The following is a 27,590-nucleotide window of genomic DNA, read 5'->3' on the forward strand; positions in this document are numbered from 1 at the left end:
AAGATACATGTATGCTGGTGTTCTCCTAACCCCCATCAGAATCTCAGCTAGCCACAGAAATCAGGGAAGTTTAAACCTTCTCTTCCAACTAGAGTTTCCGTTCATTAGAGATCTGCATCTTCCAGAGTTTTCCATTTCCTTGCTCCAAGATTCTATTTTACCCAGAAGCTGCCTTGAATCTTTCCTTCCCTGCTCACTGGAGATTTCCAGGCTGGAAAGTCTGACCCTACGTTGCAATTTCTAGACTCTTTGCCCAGCCTCGATGTCATTGAGTGGAAAAAAAGGAGGCTGAAACACAATGACCTCCCAGGTTCCCTCCCTGGGTTAAATCTGTGATCCCTAGCCTCAGGAGGAACTCCTTAACAAGTTTTCCTGGGGCCTTTAAGGAGAACAAACCATACCTTGAGTCAAGATAATTAATAAGAAACCAAACAAAGTAAACCCTGAGGCCTGAGTAAACACACAGTGACATGTTTTTAATGCAAACAGCAGCAATCCCAGTCTCAGCTGTGTACAACCAAATCTTTATTACAGCAAAGCCTTAGTGATATCTCCTCTATTAAGTAGCTCTCTGCTCTATTAAATTAGGGATGGAAAGAGAGAGGTTGCTGGCAAAAGGAAGCAGGGAGATCAAAGGGGAGTATTGCAAAACACTTTGCAGTTAGTGAGTTATGAGAATGGAAGCTATCATCATTATGGTGCTGGCCCTGTTCCCTTCCCCTGTATAGATGAGGTATATACACACCCTCAGCTCCAGGCTGCTCAGGCTGCTGCTGAGGACCCAAGGCCTAATCGTACAAACACTGGATTGGTTTTGGAAGAAGGTATGGAAAACAACAGACAAAATCATGGTGATTTTCAAGTACAGCTGCTTTTTTCAATGAAGATGAAGTTTAAAACAAAGTCAACCTAAGTGAGACTAACAGGGTGAATTTGTTCTGACAGTGAACGCAGGACCTCAATAATTTAACACGGTGCGTGCAAACAAGGTTAACGTGGAGTTGGTCTATGGCAAATCTCCAGAGGCCTCCTCTGCCGCTGTCCCATCATACAAATGAGGTGGGTTGTCGGCTGCTTGTATATTTTAAAGTGAAATGGGTAAGCTTGAAACTAACCTATCTTTATGTGACAGTTAAAAGTACCATAATATCAGTGAATCTCAACATCATTCATTTTGTTAAGTACAATATAATAAGGCTGGTTTTCTTCAAAGCTGCAACTTTTAGAAGAATAAAACAATTCAAAACTGGATAGAAACAACTGTTTGGCACTTTCAACAGTTAAACTCAAATTTAATTGAGTTAAAAATGTGTTCTTATAAAAGATTTTATGAGTAAGTACCTGTGAATATTCTATTGTTTTTATTTGTATTTATTTTCTATTATTTTGTGTTATTTGTATTCATATTTATTTGAGGGCACAGTGGATAGATTGCCCAGCCTAGAGGCAGAAGACTCACTTTCCAGACTTCAAATCTAGCCTCAGACACTTACTAGCTGTGTGAGTCTAGGCAAGTTACTTAACCCTGTTTACCTCCGTTTCCTCATCTGGAAAATGAGCTGGAGAAGGACATGGCAAACCACTCCAGTATCTCTGCCAAGAAAACCCTAGATGGAGTCAGAAAGCGTCAGACACAACTAAAAGAGGACTGAAAAATTTATTTGTATTATTTATGTTATTTGCACTTGTTTTTATTTGTATGTTATTATTTATATTAATCTTATTTTTTGTATGTTGAGTGCTATAAAATGTTAATAAAATCTTAACTTAATTTGAATAAAATACAAGCTAAGAAAATTATTTGTGTAGGTTGTTTTATGACAAATTTGGAGGGGTAAGACTTTTTTAAAAAATTTGTGAAAAAGAGCAATGTCACATAAAGTTTGGAAACCACTGGGAGAAAATAAATGATTGAAGTCACTTCCTTGGGCACAACACTTATCCCCTTCCCAGCAAGGCCAGGCAAAAGAGTGAGGAGGGACTGTGTGAGAGACAGATGGAGAAAGAGAGTGAGAATATTAATACAATATTAAAACTTTTTGGAAAACAATTTGGAATTAGGTGAGGAAAATAACAAAAAAGTTTTATATCCTTTTACCCTATGACCCCATCACTGGGCATATATCCCAAAGAGGTTCAAAAGCAGGAAAAAAAGGTCAAATACATAACAAATGTACTCATGACAGCACTTTCAATGGTGATTAAAGCTCTGGGAACAAGATGGGGGCTCATCAATGGGTGGATGACCGAATAAGCAGTTGGCATTTAAAGGTAATGGACTATTATTTTTAAGTAATAAATGCTGAATGTCAAAAATTTAGAGAAACATAGGATGATTTGTATTAAGTGATACACAATGTAGCAAGTAGAAACAAAAGGACAAGACAGACAATGACTGCAATAATGACAGAAACACTTAAAAAACAACCTGACCCGTGACTCTAACACCTACTCCAGATTCTGGAGAGCAGATGATGCAACTTGTTTTCCTCTTTTCTGCAGAGATGGGTGGACTAGTGTTGTGCTACACTGTATACACTATTAGATGCAGTCACTATATAAGTAGTTTTTTATTAACTTTTTTTTAAGGTGAAAGTTCAATTTCAAAAGACAGGAATGGGGTTGTGTCTGGGATTGGCTTATATAAAAACAAGAAGTGCCATGACAGTGTTTTTTTTTTTAAGAAAAGAGAGATAGATCCAGTAAGGAAAAAAACCAAGGAATAGGGAAAGAAAGAAGAGGTCAAGAAGGGGCCATAGTTGCTGTAGGATTAGGAGAATAAGAAATGTGGCTACACTTGAGGTTACAGCCTCAAACAGCAATCACTAACAGATGTCTATAACCGTCATGAAAGACTTCATGCTATATTTTTTCAATCATTCTGTGGAATGCTCTTTACAATTCATAAGAAGTAGGTATAAGTACGTGGGACAACTTTGTTTATAGATTTTTAAAAATTTTACTCTCATTCTCCCCCAAAAGAAGATAAATCCAAAAAATGCTACATAAAGATTGGAATTGGATGGGAGTTTAGGCATCTAGGCTACCCTTCCTGTTCTGCAGATAGGGAAACCGAGGCTCAGAGAGAGTAAGTGATTTGGCTAAGGTCACAAAGTTTCACTTCAGTTCTTTGACCACAATCCAGTGTTCTTTTATTGTCCTCCTGTGTTGCTGGCTAGGAGAAGGCTGAAAAAGCAGGGAGCAGCCAGCCGGGGCTCCCTTTTCTTTCCCTTCCTATATCCAGCCCCATCTCCCCGGGAGAATAGAATACTGGTCTTGGTGTTGGGAAGACCTGCATTTGAATTCTGCCTCAGATATTTACTAGCAGCGGGACTTTGGGCAAGTCGCCAGCTTCCTCATTTGAAAATAGAGAATTTCATGACAAACACAAAGGTGTTGAGAGGGTCAAATGAGCAAAGAATTCTGCAAACATAAAAGCACTACAGAAATGTCAGCTGTAATTACTGTGATTTTTCAAATGCTATTTTGACTCACAAAATACAAATTAGCTTAAAATCCTCCCCAAATTCACAATAGCTTTTGCTATCATTTATCATTGTTATCATTTCTTAATCAACAAACACAGAGTGCGTCTCATATCATGTCGGGTGTTCAGTGGATTTAGGAGATGTTAAAAATGTATCCTCTACTCAAAAGTGCTGGGGACCATTACTCTAGGCTGAGGAGATTGGGGCCCACATTGGGGAGGGGTCAGAGAAAGGGGAAAAGGGATAAAGAGAGGACCTCCAGGCAAGTCTGTTGCCCATTGCTACCACCTAAATATTTTGGTGCATATAGGGCCTTTCTTTTTATCTCCATTAAAGGGCAAAATATAATTTAATAAGGAGGTTTATGTTGAAATTCCAATTAAAGGAAAGGACCAGCATTCTCGATTTAGAAGGGTTTGCAGGCCTAGCTCATACCACCAATGTGCCTCCCATAATTTCCATCCTAGAGCTGACAGAGCTCAGAGCTCCCAGCTCAGTGATCAGATCTAAGATTCACCCAAACAAAACAACTGAAAACGGCTGTTGTGGTTTATTTAGAAGAAAACGGAAGAAACACCAAATTCTCCAAGAAAACTCTGAGAGTTAAAAAAAAAGTTTTGGGGATGTCTTTTAAAAATCATCATCATCATCACCATTTCCCCGTTTATCACCTCTCCTGTCGAACCTTGTAACAAAGACAATCAACCAAATGCAGCTTGACCGTCTGGGTCTATCGGCATGTATCACAAGGCTCTGTGGGGCTGGCCTCCTCAGCCTCCTAATTTCTATGATGTGGAGGGAGGTCAGCCTTATCATCTGCTCTTAGTACTGTTTATGCCCCTTGCTTGAAATTCCCTTCTGGCTTATGGACCTCCATCTCTTAGGTTTCCAAGCATCCTTTGGTGCTCAGCTTAAGAGACACCTTCTGCATCAGGGGTTCTTAAACTGGGGTCCATTACCTTCAATATGTGTGTGTGCGTGTGTGTGTAATATATATATATATATATATATATATATATGTGTGTGTGTGTGTGTGTGTGTGTGTGTTTATAATATGTGTGTATATAATATAAATATGTGTGTATACTCATAACTCTTTCAAAATAATTGGTTTCCTTTATAATTCTATGGCTTTTATTTTATAAGTAAAAATAATAGCAATAATAATAGCTAGCATTTACATACAGTGTTAAGGTTTGAAATGTTCCCAAAACATATTATCTCATTCGATTTTCACAACCATGGGAGAAAGATGCCATCATTATCCCCTTTTTACAGATAGGGAGCCCGAGGCCGAGAGCACCTTGTCAGGGTCATGTGATAAACGTCTGCTCTGAACTCAAATCTCACTGACTCCAAATCTGGCCCTCTTACCGGGCTGCATTCGAAAAGATGATTCTGAGAAGGGCCCTTAAGCCCCCCCAGACTGCCAAAGAGATCCAGGTCACCTACAAAAGAGGGGAGAACCTTTGCTCTATACAAAGCCTTTCCCCAGCTGCTAGTGCCTAATTATCTTACTCATTTTGTATGTATTTTGTCTATATTCTCTATGTGCTTGTGCGTGTGTGTTGTGTACGTGTGTGTAGACATACATATATATATGTATATATATATATATACATATATATATGTTACAATTCGTTAGCTCCTCCATTAGAATATAAGCTCCCTGAGGGCAGGGAATGTTTCATTTTTGTCCTTGTCCACCAGTACTCAGCATAGCGACTGCCACATAGCAGGTCTTTGTTGATCGACTGGTTGGTTTCTAGGGATTTTTGCCACCACATGCGGCTGATATGTATATTGGGATTTTGGGGACCTTTCTTCCTGTCTTTGACCCCCTAGAGAACATGCCCAGGAAGGAGACCTTTGAAGTGCCCATTTTGCTGAAAGTAACCACACGTGCTTATCATAACTAAATCTGAGTCCTTCATTTTAGCAGGCATTCACAGGGAGGCTTTCTAAATCACTGGTTGGCCCAAACTATGTTCAAATCTGAGTAAATAAGGAAATAGTGCCCAAAATGAAATGGCCACTTCTCTGAGGAGAAGGAAGGGAGGCTAACCGCCTTGGCCACACTGGCCTGGTAGTACTGGTAGCCATCGTGACTGGGGAAGGGCCTTGTCTCCACCATGCTGAGGGTTGGTGAGGATGTGGTCTGCTTCTGTTCTCAGGCTCACACATATACAGGGACACACGATCACAGCTTGAGCCTTCTGGCTTATCTGAGTTTTTAAAAATAGGAAAAAAGCCTTTCGAAACCCCAAAGATTCCCTTCCCTGACATAACTCAAGAAGTTTTCTCCAGCTCATTATTTTTAAAGCTCCCAGAACCCAGGAAGTCCATTTCACATTTTCTAGTTCGGGGTTTCTGCCAATTCAGGGGAATTTTTGTGTGTGTGTGCATTAAAAAAAGCCTCCTTAGAGAGAGACAGAGGCGTGTGTGTGTGTGTGTGTGTGTGTGTGTGTGTGTGTGTGTATGGGGCGGGGGCGGTGCATGTGGGGGAGGGTGTCACTGGAGAATCTGTCTTCTCAGAATATTTTCTTTTCCAGGGCACCAATCTTTGTAATAAATGAAGCATTCCAGAAAATGCTGAGAGTGGGGAGGGGGGCGATGTTCAAACTCAAGGGCCGCCAGGGGAACACTTAAGAACAAGGCTTTAAGTTAAATTCACTGTCTTTGAGTTTTCGACCGCTAGAAACAGGAGGCCAGTGCCCAGCAGGCGCCTGGACTGAAGAAACACGTCTGATGACCAGCGCCGCACAATCAGGCCTGTCTTTTGTACGTTTCTGCAATCTATGTGAAGGCTGCTATGCCGACCATCAGAGCCAGGCCAGAAGTCTGTGCAGGACACTGCTCACAAAGGAATGTCATCTTTTTAGAGCTCAGGGCGGAACAAGGCCTGAACAGGCAGCGGAATCCACAGCAGAATCAGTTTTCCCCTCGGCCCCCAGACAATGCCGGCATTGTGTGGCACCGATGTGGGCCCAGCATGCACTTTTCCATCTTCCCGGCTTTGCCTCAATGAGGAACAACAGTGAGGAGCTGGGGATCAGCACTAACCCTAAGGCCTCCCTGTTGCCCCCAGCCCCTCCACATACAGGATCAGAGTCCTGGAGCCAGAAGGGGCCTCACAGGCCATCACTCTATAGGTTTACAGATGAGGGAACTGAGTCTAAGGGAGGTCAAAGTCCTAGAATCAGAGCTCTACAGCTGGAAGGACTTCAGAGGTTGTCACTCTATAGGTTTACAGATGAGGAAACTGAGGCTCAAGGTTAGCCGGCCTGTCCAAAATCACCCAGGTAGTAAATGTGAACACTGATTTTTGACCAAGCTGATGTTCTTTCTGCTATTATAGTATTAATATTCATGGAGCCAGCTTGTCATAGTGGCCCCCAAGTCCATCAGATCTGGGTTCAAATTCCCCTCTCCCACATACTGACTGTGTGTCCCTGTGCAGATCACATTCCAATCTCTTGGTGTTCAATCTAAGACTATGAGCTGAGGCAGCTGATGGCTGAGTGAATAGAGCGTTCAACCTGGAGTCAAGAAGGCCTGAGTTCAAATGTGACCACAGACACTACTGGCTATGTGACTGGCTAAGTCACTTAACCTGTTTGCCTCAGTTTCTTCATCTGTAAAAAGGGGTACTAATAACACCTACTTCACAGGGTTGCTGTAAGGATCAAGAGATAAAGTGCTTAGTATAGTACCTGCCACATAGTAGGTGCTATATAAACTCCCTTTTCCTCCTTCCTCCTGGTCTCCTTGAGACCAGCTATCAGTTTTCATTGGTAGAGGGAGTTTGCTCATTGGATGTCCCTTATATCAAATGGAACCATAGGTTTAGGATCATCCTCAATTCAAGAACTGATTATTCAGTCTGCGGGTCACTGCCATCCCTCCAAGCCTTGTCTTCCTCCTGCTACTGTCAATGCCCGATGTACCAGGGTATGGAAGGTGGGTATGGTGGGCATGGGTGAAGATGAGAAGGTCACACGTTGATTCACACATACCTCTAGGGCCGGTATAGAAACTGAGGCACTCTTCTCTAAAATGTATTTAAAGACTGTCTGTAGTAGAACAAATTCAATTCTAAGAAAATGGACTGACATCATTAGTCATAAAGACCCAATTCCAACCATTTTTCCCTACAAAAACGTGGTCTCATTTGAAGTTACTTCAATGCAAGATGTCAGCATGTAGGTTGGGTCTTTGGATGAGGACAATTCATTCTGCATTTCAAAGGGGTCTTTGATTTTTCTATTTCTCTCCAGCCCCTCCCCTCAACAGCGCTGCAGCCACATCCCAAGACTCGCCTGGCTGAAGATATGGCACTTACCCTTACCAAAGTGAAATGAAGCAGGTATCTGGGAAGTCACCAGGAGGCTCCCAGGAGGTGAACCAGAAGGCTAATCTCACTTACTGGGCAGAAGTTTTGCTCCGGTATTCATGAGATCATCCAGCTGGAAGGGAAAGGCCCTCAGGGGCCATTGATCTGACCTCACCATTCCACTGAAGAGGAGGCTCAGACCTTTCTGGAGAGGTTCAGTGAAATGCCCAAGGTCACACAGGGTGTGCCAAGGCAAGATGTGAACCCAGGATCTCTGACTTCGCAGCCAGGGCCCTCTCTACTATACCAAGCTGCCTCTTGTAAAAAATGTCTGAAAACCATGCACATTTTTTTTTTTTGGTGGGGACAGGGTAGAAGAATTGTGTAGAGGAGGGGCTCTTCACTTTTTTGTGTACTGGACCCTTTGGCTTAGTCTTGCAAAACCTACGGACCCCTTCTCATGTTTTTAAATGCATAAACTCTCACTGTTGTTATTGAGTGGTTTCAGTCATGTCTGACTCTCTGTGACCCCACTTGGAGTTTTCTCGGAAGAGACACTGGAGTGGTTGGCCATTTCCTTCTCCAGCTCATTTTACAGATGAGGAAACTGAGGCATACAGGGTTAAGTGACTTGCCCAGGGTCACACAACTAGTGTCTGAGACTAGATTTGAACTCAGGTCCATTTGACTCCAGGGCTGGTGCTCCACTAGCTGGCCATAAACTGTAATACTATATATAGTTAAAATACATTAAAAAAAAAAACAAACAAATTCATGGGCCCCAAGTTAAGAACCCTTGTCCTAGACCCATGCTTTTATCTGCATAGGGAATTTCAGGTGTAGAAATTCCTTCCACTAATGCAGACTGACAACCCATCCCTAATTAACAGTATTAAAAGTTCTTTGACATCAGTTGTTCTTTCCACAGAAGGGCAGGCCTGAATAGGGCTATGAAGCTAAAGTGACAGTGGTCAAACTGGGGACCCTGAGGAAGGGAGGCAGAGGGAGAAACAGAGAAAGACCACGGCAGAGAGAGAGACAGAGAGAGAGAGAGAGACAGAGAGAGAGAGAGAGAGAGAGAGAGAGAGAGAGAGAGAGAGAGAGAGAGAGAGAGGAGAATGAGAAAGATAGAAAGAGAGAGAGAGAGGAAGGGGAGGGAGGGAGGGAAAGAGAGAGGGAAGAGAAAGAGAGTAGAGAAGGGGCAGAGGAAAAGGGGGAAGAGGAGAGAGGAGAGAGAAAGAGAGAAAGAGAGAGAGACAGAGACAGAAAGAGAAGAGGAGAGAGGAGGGAGAGGGACAGAAAAAGTGAGAAGAGACAAAGAGAGGAGAGAGAAGAGGAGAGACAGGAGGGAAAGAAACAGAGGGAAGAGAAAGAGAGTAGAGAAGGGGAGAGGAAAAGGGGGAAGAAGGAGAGAGAGAGAGAGAGAGAGAGAGAGAGAGAGAGAGAGAGAGAGAGAGAGAGAGAGAGAAAAGAATGTGTCAAGCATGGTGGAAATCTGATCCTCGGATCCTGTATCTCTGTTTATATAACCAACACATTAGGGAACAGGTTGAAAAGATAAATGTACCAGCTCCCCGTTTGCCAACATTCGGGAAACCCTCCGAATAGAATCATAAAAGTCTGAGCCGGAGCTTTTCGAAGGGCCGCACACACCAATGTTTAGTGTTCAATCTTATTCCATTTCTGAGCCTGGGACCACAGCGGTGTTGTTTAGACTCCCACAGCCCATCCTGGACGAGGGCAAAGCTTTCTTCGACATGATTGTTATAACAACCAGTTCTCCACCCTCCACCCCCTATCCCCAATCCCAGTGGATCCTCCTCGGACATTCCTGAAATGTCTCTTAAGTCCTTCTTGAATGCAGCATCAGAAAAATTCAAAGGCTGTAAACTAGCTCTTAGCTCTTGAGCCATGGGGTAGGGCCTGCTGAAGTCCAGATGGAGAAATAGACGGAATTTTCATCATCCCAGAGGTTAAAAACCCACCAACCACAGAGAAGACAGGATTTGTTTTTTCTCTCATTAACTTTCCTTGGCGTAGCTGGGGCTAAGCTCTCCTGGCAAAAGAAGCCAGGAGTGAACCCACAAAAGGGAGGGCAGGACAATATCTTCTAAGCCGAAATGTTCCCAACCACACACATCCTAACTTTAAATGTTTATTCACTCCAACTTAAAAATGTAGTTTTTAATGGCCTCGGTCAAATAAAATCACCAAGCACATCTGTAATATTTAATAGACATTCTAAAATAAAGTGCAAACATTTATCTTCACGACTGCACAAATTTCTCGAGCTAAATGCTCTGTTGCCTTCCAGAAAAACCTCTGGGAGGGGCCGTGTCATGGATCCCCTAGCCTCCCATGCCGTGGCAGGGGAAAAATAAAGGCTGAAGCAAGAATAGATTAAATGATCCTCCACCCTGTGACTAGGAAAGTTGGGGTGCTTTAAACAGTCAAAAAAGGCTGAAAGAGGAGTTTCCATTACTTTCTTGCCAAATGAATACACATTAGTTATACCACATGTGTTACAATGCAAAGAATACTGGGTTTAGAACCAGAGATCCTGATTTCACATGCCCCGGCATGGGTGACGCAGCACACGACATCTGACTACCCTGGGTCTCAGTTTCCTCGGCTGTACAGTGAGGGGCTGGACCAGATGACCCCTCAGGTCAGACGAGGGACCCACGTACACGGCAGTCTTGGAGAGTGCTCAGGGAATGATCAGGATAGCCTAAGAAGGCCTTGAGTGCATGCTGCAGGAACACGGGATATTTCATCAGAGGTGGACCTGATAGCTGGCTTCACGTAGTTGGTGTGAAGGAGGAAACAGGCGTGTTCTGCTGGCCCCCAGAGGACAGAATGAGGAATAATGGGTGGAAACCGCCAAGAAGCCAGTGAAACTCAGCGTAGGAAAAGCTTACTAACAATCAGGAGTATCCAAGAGTGGAATGGGCTGCCGTGGAGCGCACTGGGCTTTCTCTTCAAGGGAAAGGGAGATGGCCGCTTTTCTGGAAGAGATTCTTGGACTAGACTGGCCAGAACCAGGTGGCTTTTTAGAGGGAGCATGCATTCAAATCCTCCTCAGACATCACCCAGCTGTGTGACCCTAGGCAAGTCATGTTACCTCTTCTGTACTTCAGTTTCCTCATCTATAAACGGAGAGTCTTGGACGAGATGGAGCCTTCCATCTCTAGAGGTAGGAGCCAATGGCACTACTCTTTACTCAGCGTTGTAGGAGGCAAAAAAGGAAAATAATAGATGTTCACAGCTAGAAGGGACCTTAGAGATGCTTTTATTCATGATCTCATTGTATAAATGGGGAAACTGAGGCCTGGGGAAGTGACTCGTTCCAAGTTGCACAGCTAGTTAGGGGTAGACTAACCTCTGTATCCTGTCTGGCCAGAGCAAAACCACAGTAAGAATCTGGGACTCACACCTTGCCATAGAGAAGAAAGAATGAACAGAGGAAGACTAGTAAGTTAGGAAGGTAAATAATGAAGGCCTTTCTGGTTAGGGAGGGTAAAAGCTACAGCTCCTTTCAGATGCCTCCCCTGTGTTCTGTCGACTAACCCTCTTTGATATGAGGGCCTCCCTTAATCATTTATCAACGGAGAGGCCAACAGTCAGCCAACCAGAGATGGGGGAGACAATGGAGAGGTCAATGGTTAGCCAACCAGAGATGGGGGAGACAATGGAGAGGCCAATGGTCAGCCAACCAGAGATGGGGGAGACAATGGAGAGGCCAATGGTCAGCCAACCAGAGATGGGGGAGACAATGGAGAGGCCAATGGTCAGCCAACCAGAGATGGGGGAGACAATGGAGAGCTCAATGGTCAGCCAACCAGAGATGGAGACAAGGGAGAGGTCAACAGTAAGACAACCAGAGATGGAGACAAGGGAGAGGTCAACGGTAAGACAACCAGAGATGGAGACAAGAGACAGGTCAATGGTAAGACAACCAGAGATGGGGGAGATAATGCAGAGGCCAACAGTAAGACAACCAGAGATGGGGGAGACAATGGAGAGGCCAGCTGTGGGAGGCCAATCAGAGATGCAATTAATATTCTGGGAACAGTATTTGGGTAAGGGATTAGTAGGACTGTCCAGTGGGAGTTGAGCCAATGTTCACAAGACCCAAGAAGCTTTCTTTAGCCTCCATACGTTATGCAAGGATGAAATCCAGGCCTGATATAAACATGTTCCTTCTTCATTTCCACCCTCCAGAATCTTTTTCTCCAAGTTCAAGCAGCAACCATTTCTTTTTTCTTCTTTTTTTATATAAATTTATTTCTTTTTAGTTTTCAATATTTACTTCCACAAGATTTTGAATTCCATATTTTCACCCCATCTTGTCCCTCCCCCACCCCAAGATGGTGTGCATTCTGAATACCCTTCCCCTGGTCTGCCTTCTCTTCTATCTCTTCCCCCCCTTCTCTTATCCCCTTCCCTTCTATTTTCCTGTAGGGCAGGATAGATTTCTGTACCTCATTTCCTGTATTTCTTATTTCCCAGTTGCATGTGGAAACATTTTTTTTAAACATGTTTTTAAAACTTTGCGTTCCAAATTTTCTCCCTTCCTCCCACCCCACCCACCCTCATTGAAAAGGCAAGCAAGTCAATACAGGTCATATATGAAGCAGCAGCCATTTCATGAAGCCTTCCCTGATTGAAACTGCAATGTTCTCTTTTGCCACCAATTTTCTAAGACCACTATGGGTCACTTTGCCACCATCATAACCTACCTTGTATTATCGTCATTGGTGTATACATTGTATCCCCACCCTCACCTACACCCATCTCTCGGTAGAATGCAAGCTTACTGAGGGCCGGAATGATGTCACTTTTTATCTCTGTGCCATCTTGCTCAGCACAGAGTCCAAATTCGATTGGTCTGACACCAGCCCCGAGGATGAATGCATACTAAGGTTTTCACTGACTCCAAGACCTGCTTTCTCCACAGTCTCTCCCTTCCTAGCTGCTTCACACTGTGGTCCAGTCGGAGTAAGTTTCCTGACTCCAGCTCCGCATTCCTCATTTGGCACCTCAGAGAACACACTCTCACTGAAATGGTCCAGACTCCACCACTACTTTATAACCGCAGTGACTGGACAATCTCTTCTTAATGCTGCATCAGCTCTTTGTCTAAAAATTCCACATGTGTTTGATCCCCAAGTGACTCTGGGGCCTTTAATCCACAAAACCAAACCAGTTCCTGCCCTCAAGGAGCTAACACTCTAGGGAATCACTCACTGAAATTCTCCAGTGAAACAAAATTGAAATACTGCAATGATTTAAGAGGTTTGTTTTTTCCTTTGAGATCATTCTGAGTTTGCGTCCCCATTTATTAGCTTTCCTCACTCCCTTCACTCGGCTACTACATGTTTCCCATAGGCCAAAGGCTCATGCAACCCCTTCTGAACAACTCTGGGGGGACATGGTGAAAATGCTTGCTCAGTGCCCCATCTACACTATGAAAATCAGGCAGCTGGCCAACACACTTTTTTGGCATACCTGGGTTTTGAGATAATTCCGTTAAAAATATATATACTGAACAAAACCAAGAAAAAATGCACATAATAATTGTAACAATTTAATAAAAGGATGTTGAATTCTGAGTAATGGACTGACTAAGGAAGGTCCTGGAAAAAAGGTCCTATCTCCTGTCTCACAGCATAAAGCTGGAAGCTGGGATGGGGATGGGGGGGGTGCAGCAAACTACTATTAGGCCTCAATACTGGACACACCATTCAGCACGTTGTCTGTTCAGATTGGTTTTAGTTTTTTGGTTTTTTTGTCTCTTTTTCTGTAACAAAGGAGGGTCCGACAGGGAGGAAGAGGGAGGAAAGGAGAGACTTAGACGCCAAAGACATCAAGAAAATCATGACAAAAAAATACTACAGCAAAAACCCAGAGAGCTTAATGAAGTTTATGCAGATTCTGTTATTGTCAGATTCACTTCACTTCCAAAAGAGTAAAAAATCAACATCACAGGTCAGAAATGAGGTAATGAAGACTGGACTGATAACGCGTGGGGAGAGTGTGTAGAATACGGGGGAGGCGCCCATCTAGCACGGCACCAGCGAGAGACCATAAAGGACGTCTACGCCGATCAGGCCCAGAGAAGTGAAGGGGCAAAGCCAGGACTTTAAAAGCCCAGGCCCTCTGATCACAAAAGTCCATCATTCTACATAAATGCTTCCCTTCCTTAGCACACAGCCTAGACAGGGGACAGAGCTGGGTCTACTCCCCCTTTCTTCTCCAGCTCACTCCCCCATTCACCTCATCTCTCCCTTCTCTCTCTCTCTCTTTCTCTCTCTCTCTCTCTCTCTCACACACACACACACACACACAGAGTAAGTTATAAAGCTTCTGTAAGATTCCACATTTCCCTAAGCGAAGGAACATCTATCTCTGAACTTTATCTTCTAATCGGCCCTAAAAACTGCTCATCCCCTGCTCCTGTAGCAACTGTCTGGCAAAGCAAACTGAAATTAGCCTAAACCTTCCTAGAATATCCTCCTTCAGACCAAAATACACTGGTTCAGCCGGGGGTTACTGATAATAAAACAATAGTCTTATGTGCAATCAATTCATTTCTTTTTCCTGTCTACCAGAAATGAACTCGGAAGCCAACCAAAATGAGTTGTCCTGTGATTGTCCCCAAACAATCCACGGCGCAGGCGAAGGGAAAGCATTTTCCCCAGAAGTCTATGTGGATAAGTGCGTGTAGATGGACCACACCACGGAGGGGGCCCAAAGCTCAGCTTATCCTGCTACTGGAATAACATTGGAATTGGGCCTGGTGACCCCACAGGGTCCGTGAGAGCAGCCAGGCATCCTGTCCTCTCCTTTTCACCCTGACAACATACCACCCCCGCAAAAAATAAAAATAAATACAAACATAAAAATCCAGCATGGTTTGTAACTGAGTTTAAGCAATTGGTTTGAAATGATCTGGTGAGAGTTATAGACCCAATAAATATAAGACTTGCATTTTGAGATTGTCCAGGCCAATGAGTATTTATAAACTGCCTACTAAGTGCTGGGCCACAGGGAAAATAGTCAAGAGGTTAATGCTGTGCTGGGGAGATACGACCTGTAAAGAGATAATATGAGGAGGGGGCAGATTGGCAAAGACTTCCTGTAAGAGGTGGCTCCAGGGCTGAGTCTTGAAGAAGGGCAAAGATCTATTCTGGGGGACAGCCAGTATAAAGTCATAGAGGCAAGAGATGGAAACCCAAGGTTGGGGAATAAATAGCAAACAGGCCAGTTTGCTTGGAATGTAGCATGTATAGAGAGGAAATAAGCTTGGAGAGTAAAACCAGAACCAGATTTGATCCTGGAAGCAATAGGCAGTGAGGGGACTAAGGTCAGAGCTATGCTTTGGGAAGATTACTTTTTAAAATTAATTAATTTATTTTTAGTTTTGAACATTCACTTCCGTAAGCTTTTGAGTTTTAAATTTTCTCCACCTCCCTCCCCTCATTCCTTCCCAAGATAGCATGCAATCTGATGTAGGTTCTACATATACATTCCTATTAAACATATTTTCACATTAGAAATGTAAGCATGAATTAGAACCAACAGGAGGAAGCAGAAGAAAGAGGAAACAAAACAAAGCAGAAGGAAAAAAAAGAGTAAATAGGATGCTTCGATCTGCGTTCAAACTCCATAGTTCTTTCTCTGGATGTGGATACCATTTTCCATCAAGAGACTTTTGGAGATGTCTTAGATCCTTGCATCGCTGAGAAGGGCTAAGTCTATCAAAGTTAGTCACCCCACAGTGTGGCTGTTACTGTGTACAACATTCTCCTGGTTCTGCTCACTTTACTCAGCATCAGACCACACCAGTCTTTCCAGGTTTTTCTGAAGTTTGTCTGCTCATCATTTCTTCTAGCACAATAGTATTCTATTACATTCATATACCACAACTTATTCAGCCATTCACCAGTTGATGGGCATCCTCTCAATTTCCAATTCTTTGCCACCACAGAAAGAGCTGCTGTAAATACTTTTGTACATGTGGGTCCTTTTCCCATTTATATAATCTCTCTGGGATGCGGCACCAGAAGTGCTATTGCTGGGTCAAAGGGTATGCACATTTTTATAGCCCTTTGGGCATAGTTCCAAATTGCTCTCCAAAACGGTTGGATCATTTCACAACTCCATCAACAATGCATTAGTGTTCTAATTTTCCCACATCTTCTCCAACATTTATCATTTTCCTGTTGGCCAATCTGATAGGTGTGATGTGGTACCTCAGGCTTGTTTTGATTTGCATTTCTCTAATCAATAGTGATTTAGAGCATTTTTTCATATGACAATAGGATGGCTTTAATTTCTTCATCTGAAAACCGCCTCTTCATATCCTCTGACCATGACGTATATTCTTATAAATTTGACTTAGTTCTCTATACATTTCACAATGAGGCCCTTATCAGAGGTACTGGTTGTAAAAATTCTCTCCCAGTTTTCTGCTTCCATCCTAATCTTATTTTGGCAAGCATGTACTGGATGAATTAGAGAGAGGAGAAACTAGAACTTGGGAGTCCACTTAGGAGGCTGCTGCAGTTAGCCCAGGAGAGACATGATGGAACTCTAGATAAAGATGGTGGAAGGGCGGAAAGGCATCTGGATTATCTAGTGTCACCCTTCATTTTTAGAGGTGAAGAAGATAAGACCTAGAGAAATGAAGGCACTAGGCCGAAGTCACACAGGTAGATAGTAAGCCACAGAGCCAAGGTTCCAAGCCAGGGTCTTTGATCCCATTTATTGATTTATCCATGGGATTGCAACAGTTGAACTTAGAACCCATGGCTAAGTCTTGTATAGCCATTGCCATTTCTTGGTTTCCTCTCTCTTTTATTTTTCCTTCTTATTCAGCTTCCAAGATTCTGAACCCTAAAACCCCAAATCCAGACTCTACATCTCGCGGCAAGTCCCCACAGGCCCAAACCCAACCATCGGCCACTCAAAGTCACTCAGAGTTCACGGAGCTGAAAAGCCACCAGCAGATCACTCCCATCTCTACCCACAATCCCCTCAATTGTTTGCAAACATAGTCACATTTTAAACTAATAGCTCCAACAGCTGAGCATGAGTCCAACAGCCAGAATGACGTTTTCCCTCAAGTTTAAAGCCCTCTCTGATCTGGCTCCTCTCTTCATTTCTTAGCAATCTGCTTCATGCAACCTCTAGCCAGGCAAAGCGAATCATCCACCATTCCCTGAGCGGGGCCTTCCACCTCTCATAAGCATCCCCTCTACTTCTGGGATGCACTTCTTCCTCACTTCTGCCTAAAAGTATCATTATCTGCCTTTAGGTTCAACTCAGGGACCACTTCATCAAGCTCTTCCAGATTGCCTCCAATTGTTAGTGAGCTTACACTTTCTTTAAAAGAAAAACAGAAATCATGGAGGATTTTTTTAATTTAAAATTACTTATTTACTTTTAAAATTTTTATTAAATTTTGAGGTCAAAATTGTCTCTCTCCTTCCTGACTCTCCCTTACTCATTAAGAAGGCAAGAAATATGCTATCAACTATACATGCAAATTTGTTCACCCTCGTTAATCAACTTTGCAGTAATTTACCTGCATACACGTCACCCCACCAGCAGAATGGGGGCCCTTTGAGGACAGCAACTGCTTTATTTTTGTCATGTATTTAGGTCCTGCACTGTAGAGAGCATCAGGCCTGGAGTCAGGAAGACCTGAGCTCAAATCTGGTCTCAGACACTTACTACCTGTGTGAACCTGGGCAAGTCCCTTAACCCTTTTTACCTCAGTTTCCTCATCTGTAAAATTAGCTGGAGAAGGAAATGAGAAAGCACTTTAGAATCTTTGCCTAGGAAATCCCAAATGGGATCACAGAGAGTCAGACATGACTGAAACAACATGGCAGCAGTAATAAAATGTTGCTGAGTTCAACTGAATTAAACTGACCTCCTAGAATCGGAAAGGGAGGCAGCAAGCACTGGATTTGGAGTTCAGGACCTGGGTTCGAATCCCAGCCCTGACATGTATTACCTAGCTGTGACTGTGGGAAAGTCACTTTCTATCTCCGGGTCTGAGTCTCTTCTTTTGGAAAATGAGGGGTTAAGACTATACATCATCTACAATTTCTTTCAGTTCTAAATTATAATGATATAATCCCCCAGAGCATTCACTTACCTGAAAATCACTATGTTTACTAAATGGTGGTGCTAGTTTCAGATTTCCAAGAGATCCTTCTCAGAAATATCTTCTTTTTATCCTTATTTTTGAAATACACGTTTTCACTCTTTTTTCTAAATGTTTTCATTTATCTTGCCAAAATTTATGCTGATATCTTTTGTTTCTACATCATGTCCATTTCCCAATAAATCTGTTCCTCTATTTTATTCTAAGACAGTGCGTTACAAGGGAAAATCAGAACTCTTTCGACATTAAGCAGGAACGAACGAAATGCCCACATCAGGCAGGGCTAGAATTAGAGATTCCGGTATCAAGACACCCCATTTTAGGAGAGGGAGCCTCCCCAGAGTCAGAGCTCCAGGAAGGAACGGAGGGACAGGAGTGTCTCTGCCAGGGAAGAGCAGTGCTAGGGGAGCCTAAAGGCTGGGGCACTCACCTTACATCCCTCACAAGCGCTGACGCCATAGTGATAGCCTGACGACTTGTCCTGGCATACGAAACAGGGCTTGTAAACACGAGGAGGGGGGAGTGGAGAAGGGGGGCTGGGGACGAGCTCCTCAGAACTGGTGCTTTGTGTTTCGATAGCTGCAAAAGAAGTTTAAAAAAACATCTTTAGTCCAGTTCGTCAATAACACATGCTTCACTGCTGCTAATTTTATCAAACGTTTTTATACGCTGGGGCCAGAAAGAGGTTGTGATGAACAGCGATGTTCAAGGTCTCTATAAGGACCCTTCTGCAGCACCTGGCTCAGTGTCATATACACCTTAGTTACTAACTCCTCTGAGCAGCTGTTTCTCTTTTGAGTTTATTAATTATTTAACTCTTATTTATTTACCGCTTATGTCTTTCATTTTTATATTATTTTCAGAGAGATCATCCTCCTTCCCTTGAAGATTTATAAATTATTTTTTAATTAACATTTATTTTCCCTCACCTGAAAAAAAAAAGAGAGAGAGGCAATCTTCCCTTGTAACAACAAAGAAAAGTCAAACAAAAATAGCCGTCCCGTGACCACCTCGGACAATACACACAACCTCCTGACTCTCTGCCTAGACAATGGGGGGAGGCTTCATTATCCATTCCCTGGTACCATCACTGTTTGATCAGTTACCCAAAGTCTCACCTGAGCCTCAATCCCTTCATCTCTACATTACGGATTACAATCATTTGTGTTTATAACAATACTTATTGTTTAAAATTAAATTTTGAAAATTAAAATGTTGTTTAAAAGTGAGCTTAAATGAACAATAATTTGAGCTTGAGTCTTCATGTATCCTCTAAGTGCCACAAACGACTCCACAGGACTTATTGACTTAAGTCAGAGATGGGCCATGGTCTGTGCTGGGGAAAGGAATTCCCACACCAGGAGTTCTCCTGCTAATAAACTCACAGATCCTTCCTTTATTCATGTGCGTAGCATTTTAAGGTCTGCAAAACACTTCCCTCATACCCACCCTGTGCGGGACAGAAAAATGCAGGATGAGAGTTAGAGCTCCATTCTCTATCAGCGAGAGAGTATTATCTACCCCCATTCTGCAGAGGATAAAAATGAGGCCCTGAGAAGTTGAGTGTCTCTGTCAAGGTCATACAGAGTCTGGGAATCAGGCCCAGGTCTCTTGACTCCCCATTGGCCTCGTCATACTAAAATGAGTTAGTATATGTAAAAGTGTAAGCTTTAAGAGAAAGTGAAAGTTATAAAACTCCAACGTCCAAACAAAAGTCAAGGGTTATCATTTATAATGACCCGATATTTGCAGTGGACATTTCATCAGTTTAGGGTTTGCAAAGTACTTGACATCACTTATCTGAGTGGATTCTCCCAAGAGCCCTGTTGGGCAGGAACGACGAATATCTTTGTTTTACAAGGGAGTAAACTGAGGCTGAGGAAGTAAAAGTGACTTGCTCTGGATTACACGGCTACTAAGTGTCAGAAGTGGGATTTGAACCCAGGTCTTCATGACTCCATCCTCTACACTACCCTACGCCCCGCTTGGGAGCCTGTGCTTCTGTCTCTGTTAGTTTCTTCAGAAGACTTTTAGTCAGCCTACAATTGTGCTCTGAGCATGGGCAAAGCAGACACTGTTTTCTTTTTTTTCTTCTTTAACTGAACTATTATTTCTTTGGAGGTACAAGGAGGGAGTGCAATGAGGTCCCAGGGTCTACCAGACTCAGAAAATGCCCCTCATCAACGAGTCTCCACTCTTGCCTCCCCAGAGCAGATCATCTCCAGTCCTTTGCTCTTTCTGTGACCCTTCGGCTTGGCTACCAGGCTTCCCACATGGCACACTCTGGTTCAGCAAATGCAATGGGGTTCCAGGTTTAGTCCCACCACTGAGGGCTTTCATCCGTGTTCCTCCAGCTGTGGAACGGGAACACGGCTAGAGGTGGCTTCCACTGACTGTTAGGGGAGGGGCTGCAGTTAGGATTGAGCTCCAAGGCCCTCCTATTTCTTTTCAGGAGGGCCTAAACCCATCCCCCTACCCTGATGGGTAACTAGGATGGGTCTGCTCCACAGAAGCTTTAGCTCAGAAAAGGACATTCAGGGGGCTCCCATAGCACTCCTGGAGAGCACACCCCTCACTCCAGCTTCTCTCTGCCCTACCCCCCCATCCCCACCCCCACCTCTGTCCCCCTCTAAGAGCAGGGGCACTGACCTCATCCTGGAGTATCCCATCTCCCACCCTCCAGAAGTAGCCAGCCTGCCAGAAACAGAAATACCCTTCAGTGTCCCCTCCTACAGAACATCCCCGCCCCCCCAACTCCTCACACGACACTTGTCCCAGGTCTATAAAGTCTCTGCTTATGCCATTATGGTTTTTTCCTATGTTTCCTTATTTGTTTCTTTAACTGAGATGCAAGCCAAGAGATGGGATGGGGTAGCAAATAGAGGCCCACTAAGACCTGGGTTCAAATCCTGCCTTTGACAGATAACAGCTGTGTGACCTTGGACAAGTCATTCAGCCACTCTGTGGCCTAGGAAACTTTCTAAGATTATAAATGGCAAATAATCAGCATTGGCGGAGGGGCTTTCTACACCAGAAGTTCCCTCTACTGAAGAAATCACAGTTGCAGACAGTTCGCTCCCATCCCCCTCCCCAAAAAGAGCCAATGTGATCTTCCATTTTCCTTCTTTTCCCCTCTTCTTACCAGCCCTGGCTGAACCATCTGCTGCCTCTGCTTGACAGTGCGCTAGGCTAGGGAAGATCGCGAAAATGCCGGATGATAAAATTAGACGCCGGGTAGCTCTTCCAATCTGACCATTTGCTCACTTGAAAACATAATTGACTCAGAAGGAGAAACATTTTATTGCCTTTCTCTGTTTGGGAAAAATGCCATTTTTATGATGGACAACATTGCCGCTGTTAGTCATTTCACAATTCAGTCTGTTTCAGTGGGAAATCCAGAGGGGAAGAGGGCTGAATGTGGGGTGAAATCCTGACTTGGCTTCAAATCCCAAACCTGAGCAAGTAAGTTAATCTCTCTGGCCTTCAAATTCCTAACCTGTAAAATTAAGAGCTTGGATGGTACTTCTGAATTAATCTTCCCTCTTAGATCTCCTATCTGACGAACAACTGAGTGTCAGTATTTAGTAAATAGTAGAGTCTGGTGTAAACTGATTATAAAAGCACAGGCTTTGCCGGATAAATAAACTTCAATAATCTATTGTTAGGATGGAAATCCCTCCTGAATAGTCAGTCATTTATTCATTCATCAAACACGTGAGCACTAAGTATCTGCCCAGCTGTTGCCTGCTATGGATATAAGCAAGTAAACTAGTAACAAGTGGCCTTTACGTAAGTCAAGTCAACATTGATTTATTAAGCATCAGCCACCCTGCCAAGTGCTGGGATATGAAGAAATGCAAAAATGATCCCCGCCTTCATGAAACTCAAAATCTAGGGCGGGAGCTGAACCACTCTGTGCAAACAAGACACACACAGAATCAAGTGGACATCCCCTGGGAGGAGAGGGGAGAGCATAACAGGAGACTGGGAAAGGTGCAGCAGTAACGTTTGGAAAGTGCTCCCTTGAGCTTCCTTGTAAGGGGACACTAGGAATAATAATATCCCCATTTTAGAGATGAGGAAACTGAGACCGAGTAAAGGTAAGCGTCACACAGGCAAGAAGTGCCTGAGACAGGTTTTAAATCCAGGTCTAGCCTGCTTCCAAGTCGAACACTGTCCACCACAATCTAGTGTCTAGACCACCCTGCCTACCAAGTGGTGACCACTACATAGAGAATTCGTAAGCAGCCCCTCATTAGTTACTTAGAAGATAATGACACCACCACCGATTATGGCTACTCTGGCTTCCATATTCATTCTCATTTTTCTGACAGAGCTAAAACATTTTTATTGCTATTGTTTCTAGCACATACCAGAACCACTGGAAATCTGTCTGATTTGAGTGCAAATCCTGCGTCAGACACTTCCCAGCTACATGACCCTGGGCCGTCACTCACCCCCCTCAATCTCAGTTTCTTCATCTGTAAATGGAGATAATAACAGCACCCACTTCCCAGAGTTGATGTGAAGAGCAAACAAGATGCTGTGTGTAAAAACACTTTGCAAATCTTAATATAAATGCAAACCACTGCTAATTTTTTTGCTACTGCATAGGATTGGTTTTTTCTATATTAGCTTAAAAAATGTCATGAAAAATCTGATGCAGGAATTTTGATGATGTGGTTTGTCAGGAAAACCCTAAAGTTCTCTTAAGGTATAATTCTAGAGTCAAGCCGATGGTCTGAATTTTAAAGTCTGGTTCTTGATTGTCATTAAGATGACGTAGGAAGCAAAGACAGGCTATAGCTTTTCTCCCTTCAAAGAAAAGGGAGAAAAATTGTAGAATCTCCAAGGGTTTGGAAGGGTTCTCAAAAGAAATAGGCTCCCTGTGACTCAGTTTCCTTATCTGTAAAAGGAGAGGAATGAATGAACAAAAAAAATCAAACACCCAACAAATATTCATTAAGTGAATTCTATGAGTCAAGAGTAGTCCTGGGTCTGAGAAGGTCGTTCCAGGCAGGGCAGATTCCAGAAAGGTCTAGAAGTCTGCAGGGGCAGCAGTGGGTCTGATAGCAGGGCCTCGGGCTAAGCAAGATGGCCTCTAGCTCCCAACATCATTATTAAGGCACAAGGTCTATCCTATAGCCAAAGCACAAATGCCACCCCCATCCCCCTGACTGAGGGTTCTAGGATCATAGTTCTGGGGCTAGAACAATAATAATTAGCATTTCTACTAAGTTTCAAGTTTTGCAGAGAGTTTTATACACGATCTCATTTGCTTCTCACAAATAATCCATTAAAGTAGGTGCTATTATTATACCCATTTTGTAGTCATTCATTATGCATTAAGTTTAGTGACAGGCATTTTTATAGATGAGAAAATTGAAGCACATAGAGGCTCCTAGACAGAGGTTAAGTGACTTGCCCAGGATCACACAGTTAGCAAATGTCTGAGGTCAAATTTGAACTCGGGTCTTCCTGACTTCAGGCCCAGCACTCTATCTACAGCGCCACCTAGCTGCCTCTTTTCCACTGTACCATGGGCCAAATGACTCCTGATTAACAAGCAAGAAATATATGAAAAACCAAGAGACTCATAATATCTCTCCAATCCCAGGTAGTTTTGCAAAAACTTGCCAAGAATCTTTTTAGTCATTTATAAGACTACTATTGTCAGTCAGTCAATAGATGTATATTAAGTGCCTACTATGTGTTAGGCAGAGTGCTAAGCAGTGGGGATACAAAGAAAAGTAAAAGATAGACCTTGTCTTCAAGGAGCCCATGATCTAATGGGGGAGACAATGTGCAAAAAAAACAAGTTATAGACAAGATATATTGTGACTCAAGCCCCCAAGGCATTGGGACTAAACTTCCAATTTACCGAAAATATTTTCAGTAGACTGAGTATCTAATGTGCTCTGCTCCTTCCTCCTTTTACTTCTAATCAAACTGTAATTTTTTTTGGTGACGAAATTAACTAATTTTGATGAAAGAAAGGAAGGGAGAGCTAAAGAGAGAGAGAGGGGAAGGAAGGGAAGGAAGGAAGGAAGTAAAGAAGGATGAAAGGAAGGAAGAAAGGAAAGAAGGAAGGAGAGAAAGAAGGAAGGAAGTACAGAAGGAATGAAGGATGAAAGGAAGGAAGGAAAAAAGAAGAAAAGAAGGAAGAAGGAAAAAATGAAAAGAAAAAAAAAAGAAGGAAAAAGAAAAAAGTACAAGGAAAGAAAGAAGGAAGGAAAGAAGAATGAAAGGAAGAAAGGAAAGAAGGAAGGAAAGAGGGAAAGAAGGAAGGAAGTAAAGAAGAAAAGAAAGAAGGAAGGAAATAAAGAAGGATGGAAGGAAGGAAAGGATAGAAAAAAGAAAGAGGGAACCCATATTAAGGTTTTCTTTTTTGTTGTTTTGGTTTTTAATAATATAAATTTATTTATTTTTAGTTTTCAATATTCACTTTCACAAGTTTTTGAGTTCCAAATTTCTCACCCTCCCCCACCCAAGATGGCATGCATTCTGAATACCCCTTCCCCTGGTCTGCCTTCTCTTCTATCTCTCCCCCTCCCTTCTCTTATCCCCTTCCCCTTCTATTTTCCTGTAGAGCAGGATAGACTTCTGTACCCCATTTCCTGTATTCCTTATTTCCCAGTTGCATGTGAAAACATTTTTTTAAAACATGTGTTTTTAAAACTTTGAGTTCCAAATTTTCTCCCTTCCTCCCTCCCCACCCACCCTCATTGAAAAGGCAAGCAACTCAATATAGGTTGTACATGTGCAGTTATGCAAAACACTTCCATAGTAGACATGTTGTGAAAAACTAACTCTATTTCCCTTAATCCTATCCTGCCCTCCCATTTATTCTATTCTTTCTTTTGACCCTGTCCCTCCTCAGAAGTATTTGCTTCTGATTACCCTCTTTCCCAATCTGCCCTCCTCTCTATCATCCCCCTGCTCTCTTGTCCCTTCTCCCCCTATTTTCCTGTAGGGTAAGACAGATTTCCATACCCAATTGAATGTGTATGTTATTCTCTCCTTAAGCCAAATCCTATGAGAATAAGATTCCTCATTCCCTCTCACCTTCCCCTGTTTCCCCTCCACTGTGAGAAACTTTTCTTTCTGTTTTTTTTGTGAGATAATTTACCCCATTCTACCTCTCCCTTTCTTCTCCGAGTGTCATCCTCTCTCATCCCTTAATTTTATTCTCCAGATATGACCCCTTAATCTTCAACTCACCCTGTGCCCTCTATCTATCATATACATACATATAATTTTTTTCCTTCAACTACCCTAATACTGACAAAGTTCTCATGAGTTACAAATATCATCTTTCCATGCAGGAATGTAAACAGTTCAATCTTAATAAGTCTCTTATGATTTCTCTTTCCTGTTTACCTCTTCATGTTCCACTGAGTCCTGTATTTGAAAGTCAAATTTTCTGTTTAGCTCTGGTCTTTTCATCAGAATGCTTGAAAGTCCTCTATTTCACTGAATGACCATTTTTTCCCCTGAAGGATTATACTCAGTTTTGCTGGTAGGTGATTCTTGGTTGTAATCCTATCTCCTTTGCCCTCCGGAATATTATATTCCATGCCCTGGTCCTTTAATGTAGAAGCTGCTAAATCTTGTGTTATCCTGATTGTGTTTCCACAGTACTTGAATTGTTTCCTTCTGGCAGCTTGTAATATTTTCTCCTTGACCTGGGAACTCTGGAATTTGGCTACAATATTCCTAGGAGTTTTCCTTTGGGGATCTCTTTCAGGAGGAGATCTGTGGATTCTTTCAATTTCTATTTTGCCCTCTGGTTCTACTATATCAGGGCAGTTTTTCCTTGATAATTTCTTGAAAGATGATGTCTAGGCTCTTTTTTTGATCATGGCTTTCAGATAGTCCAATAATTTTTAAATTCTCTCTCCTGGATCTATTTTCCAGGTCAGTTGTTTTTCCAATGAGATATTTCACATTGTTTTCTAATTTTTCATTCTTTTGGATTTGTTTTACAGTGTCTTGATTTCTCATAAAGTCACTGTCTTCCAATTGCTCTATTCTAATTTTTAAGGAAGTATTTTCTTCAGTAATCTTTTGGACTTCCTTTTCCATTTGGCCAATTTTTCTTTTTAGGGCATTTTTCTCCTCATTGGCTTTTTGGACCTCTTTTGCCATTTGGGTTAGGCTTTTTTAAGGTGTTATTTTCTTCAGTATTTTTTGGGTCTCCTTTAGCAAGCTGTTGACTTGTTTTTCATGATTTTCTTGCATCACTCTCATTTCTCTTCCCAGTTTTTCCTCTACTTCCCTTACTTGCTTCTCAAAATCCCTTTTGAGCTCTTCCAAGGCCTGGGACTGATTCATATTTTTCTTGGAGGCTTTGGATGTAGGAGCTTTGACTTTGTTGTCTTCTTCTGGTTGTATATTTTGATCTTCTTTTTCACCAAAGTAAGATTATAGTCTGACTCTTTTTGCGCTGCTTGCTCATGATCCCAGCCAATTACTTGAGTTTTAAACTCTTGTTAAGGTAAAGTCTGCTTCCAATGTGGAGTGTACTGTCCCAAGCTTCAGGGGTTTGTGTAGCTGTTTTCAGAGATACTTGTAGAGACCTGTAAATTTTCAGTTCTTCCAAGGTGGTATGATAAGGGGCGAGGTGTTTACTCCTTTCCTGGCCTGTGACCACAAGTATTCCTTTCTGTCCTGTAACTGTGAGGAGGGTTCCTCTCACAGCCACTACAAGCTCCACCACACCAGCTCCTCCTCACCCCAGCACTGCTGCCCAGAACTGTGACCCAGATCCACAGGCAAAGCAAGAGATTCCTGCCTCAGCACTGGCAAAGAGATCCCTGCGTCCCTCTCTGATCAGCCACTGGATTCCCCCTCAGTCTGTGGGGAAGCTCGGGAAGCAGCTCCCCCCCCAGGGCCAGCTCTTGGGGAATGGAGCTGAAACCCCCTTCCTCTCTGACCACCGACAGAAACAGACTTTTCCCACTGACCTTCTAAGTTGTCTTTGGCATTCGTGGATTGAGGAGTCTGGAAACCTCCACAGCTGCCGAGATTCAGTCCTCTGAGGCCTGCTCCAGGTTTGCTGCGCTGCCCCCACGCTGTGCTCCCAGCCGCGCATACACCTTTCTGATCAATCATCCAGGTTGTCTTGGGCTGGAAATTTGTTTCACTCTGTCTTTTTGTGGGTTCTGCTGCTTCAGAATTTGTTTAGAGCCATTTTTTATGAGTATTTGGAGGGGTTTGGAGGAAAGCTCAAGGAAGTCACTGCTTTCACTCCGCCATCTTGGCTCCGGGGACCCGTATTAAGGTTTTCTAAGTGACTCAATGACAACAAAGGCTAACACTTGTACTTTAAGGTTTCAAAACACTTATCACACTTGTGTCACTTGGTGTTTCCAACAATGCTATGCAGCAGGTGCTACTCCTATCATCTTCCCCTCTGACAGAGAAACCTGAGTCTCGGAGACATTAAGTGGGTCTCCCAGGGTGAGCTCCTTAGGAGGTATCGGAGGCCACTTCTGACTGTAGTTTCAGCTCTACATTTGTTCTTCCAATTCCCTGGTTTTCATCACAGTTGCCCACTGTAGCTCCAACACTTTAATCAATGGATGGT

At 43.0% G+C, this 27,590-nt stretch overlaps 1 protein-coding gene across 4 annotated transcripts in view; it reads right to left on the minus strand.

Annotated features, from left to right (window-relative positions):
• The window catches only part of RARB (retinoic acid receptor beta), an 829,117-nt gene that overhangs the window by 113,866 nt on the left and 687,661 nt on the right, over nucleotides 1-27,590 (minus strand). For all 4 annotated transcript variants that reach the window (XM_020971102.2, XM_020971099.2, XM_078151358.1 and 1 more), the window contains one exon: nucleotides 18,432-18,580. In XM_020971102.2, coding sequence (XP_020826761.1) covers nucleotides 18,432-18,580 — 149 coding nt within the window. The remainder of the gene's footprint in view (nucleotides 1-18,431; nucleotides 18,581-27,590) is intronic.

Source organism: Phascolarctos cinereus, unplaced genomic scaffold (assembly GCF_003287225.1).
Source record: "Phascolarctos cinereus isolate Bilbo 61053 unplaced genomic scaffold, phaCin_HiC Scaffold_1;HRSCAF=81, whole genome shotgun sequence".
Lineage (NCBI taxonomy): Eukaryota > Metazoa > Chordata > Mammalia > Diprotodontia > Phascolarctidae > Phascolarctos > Phascolarctos cinereus.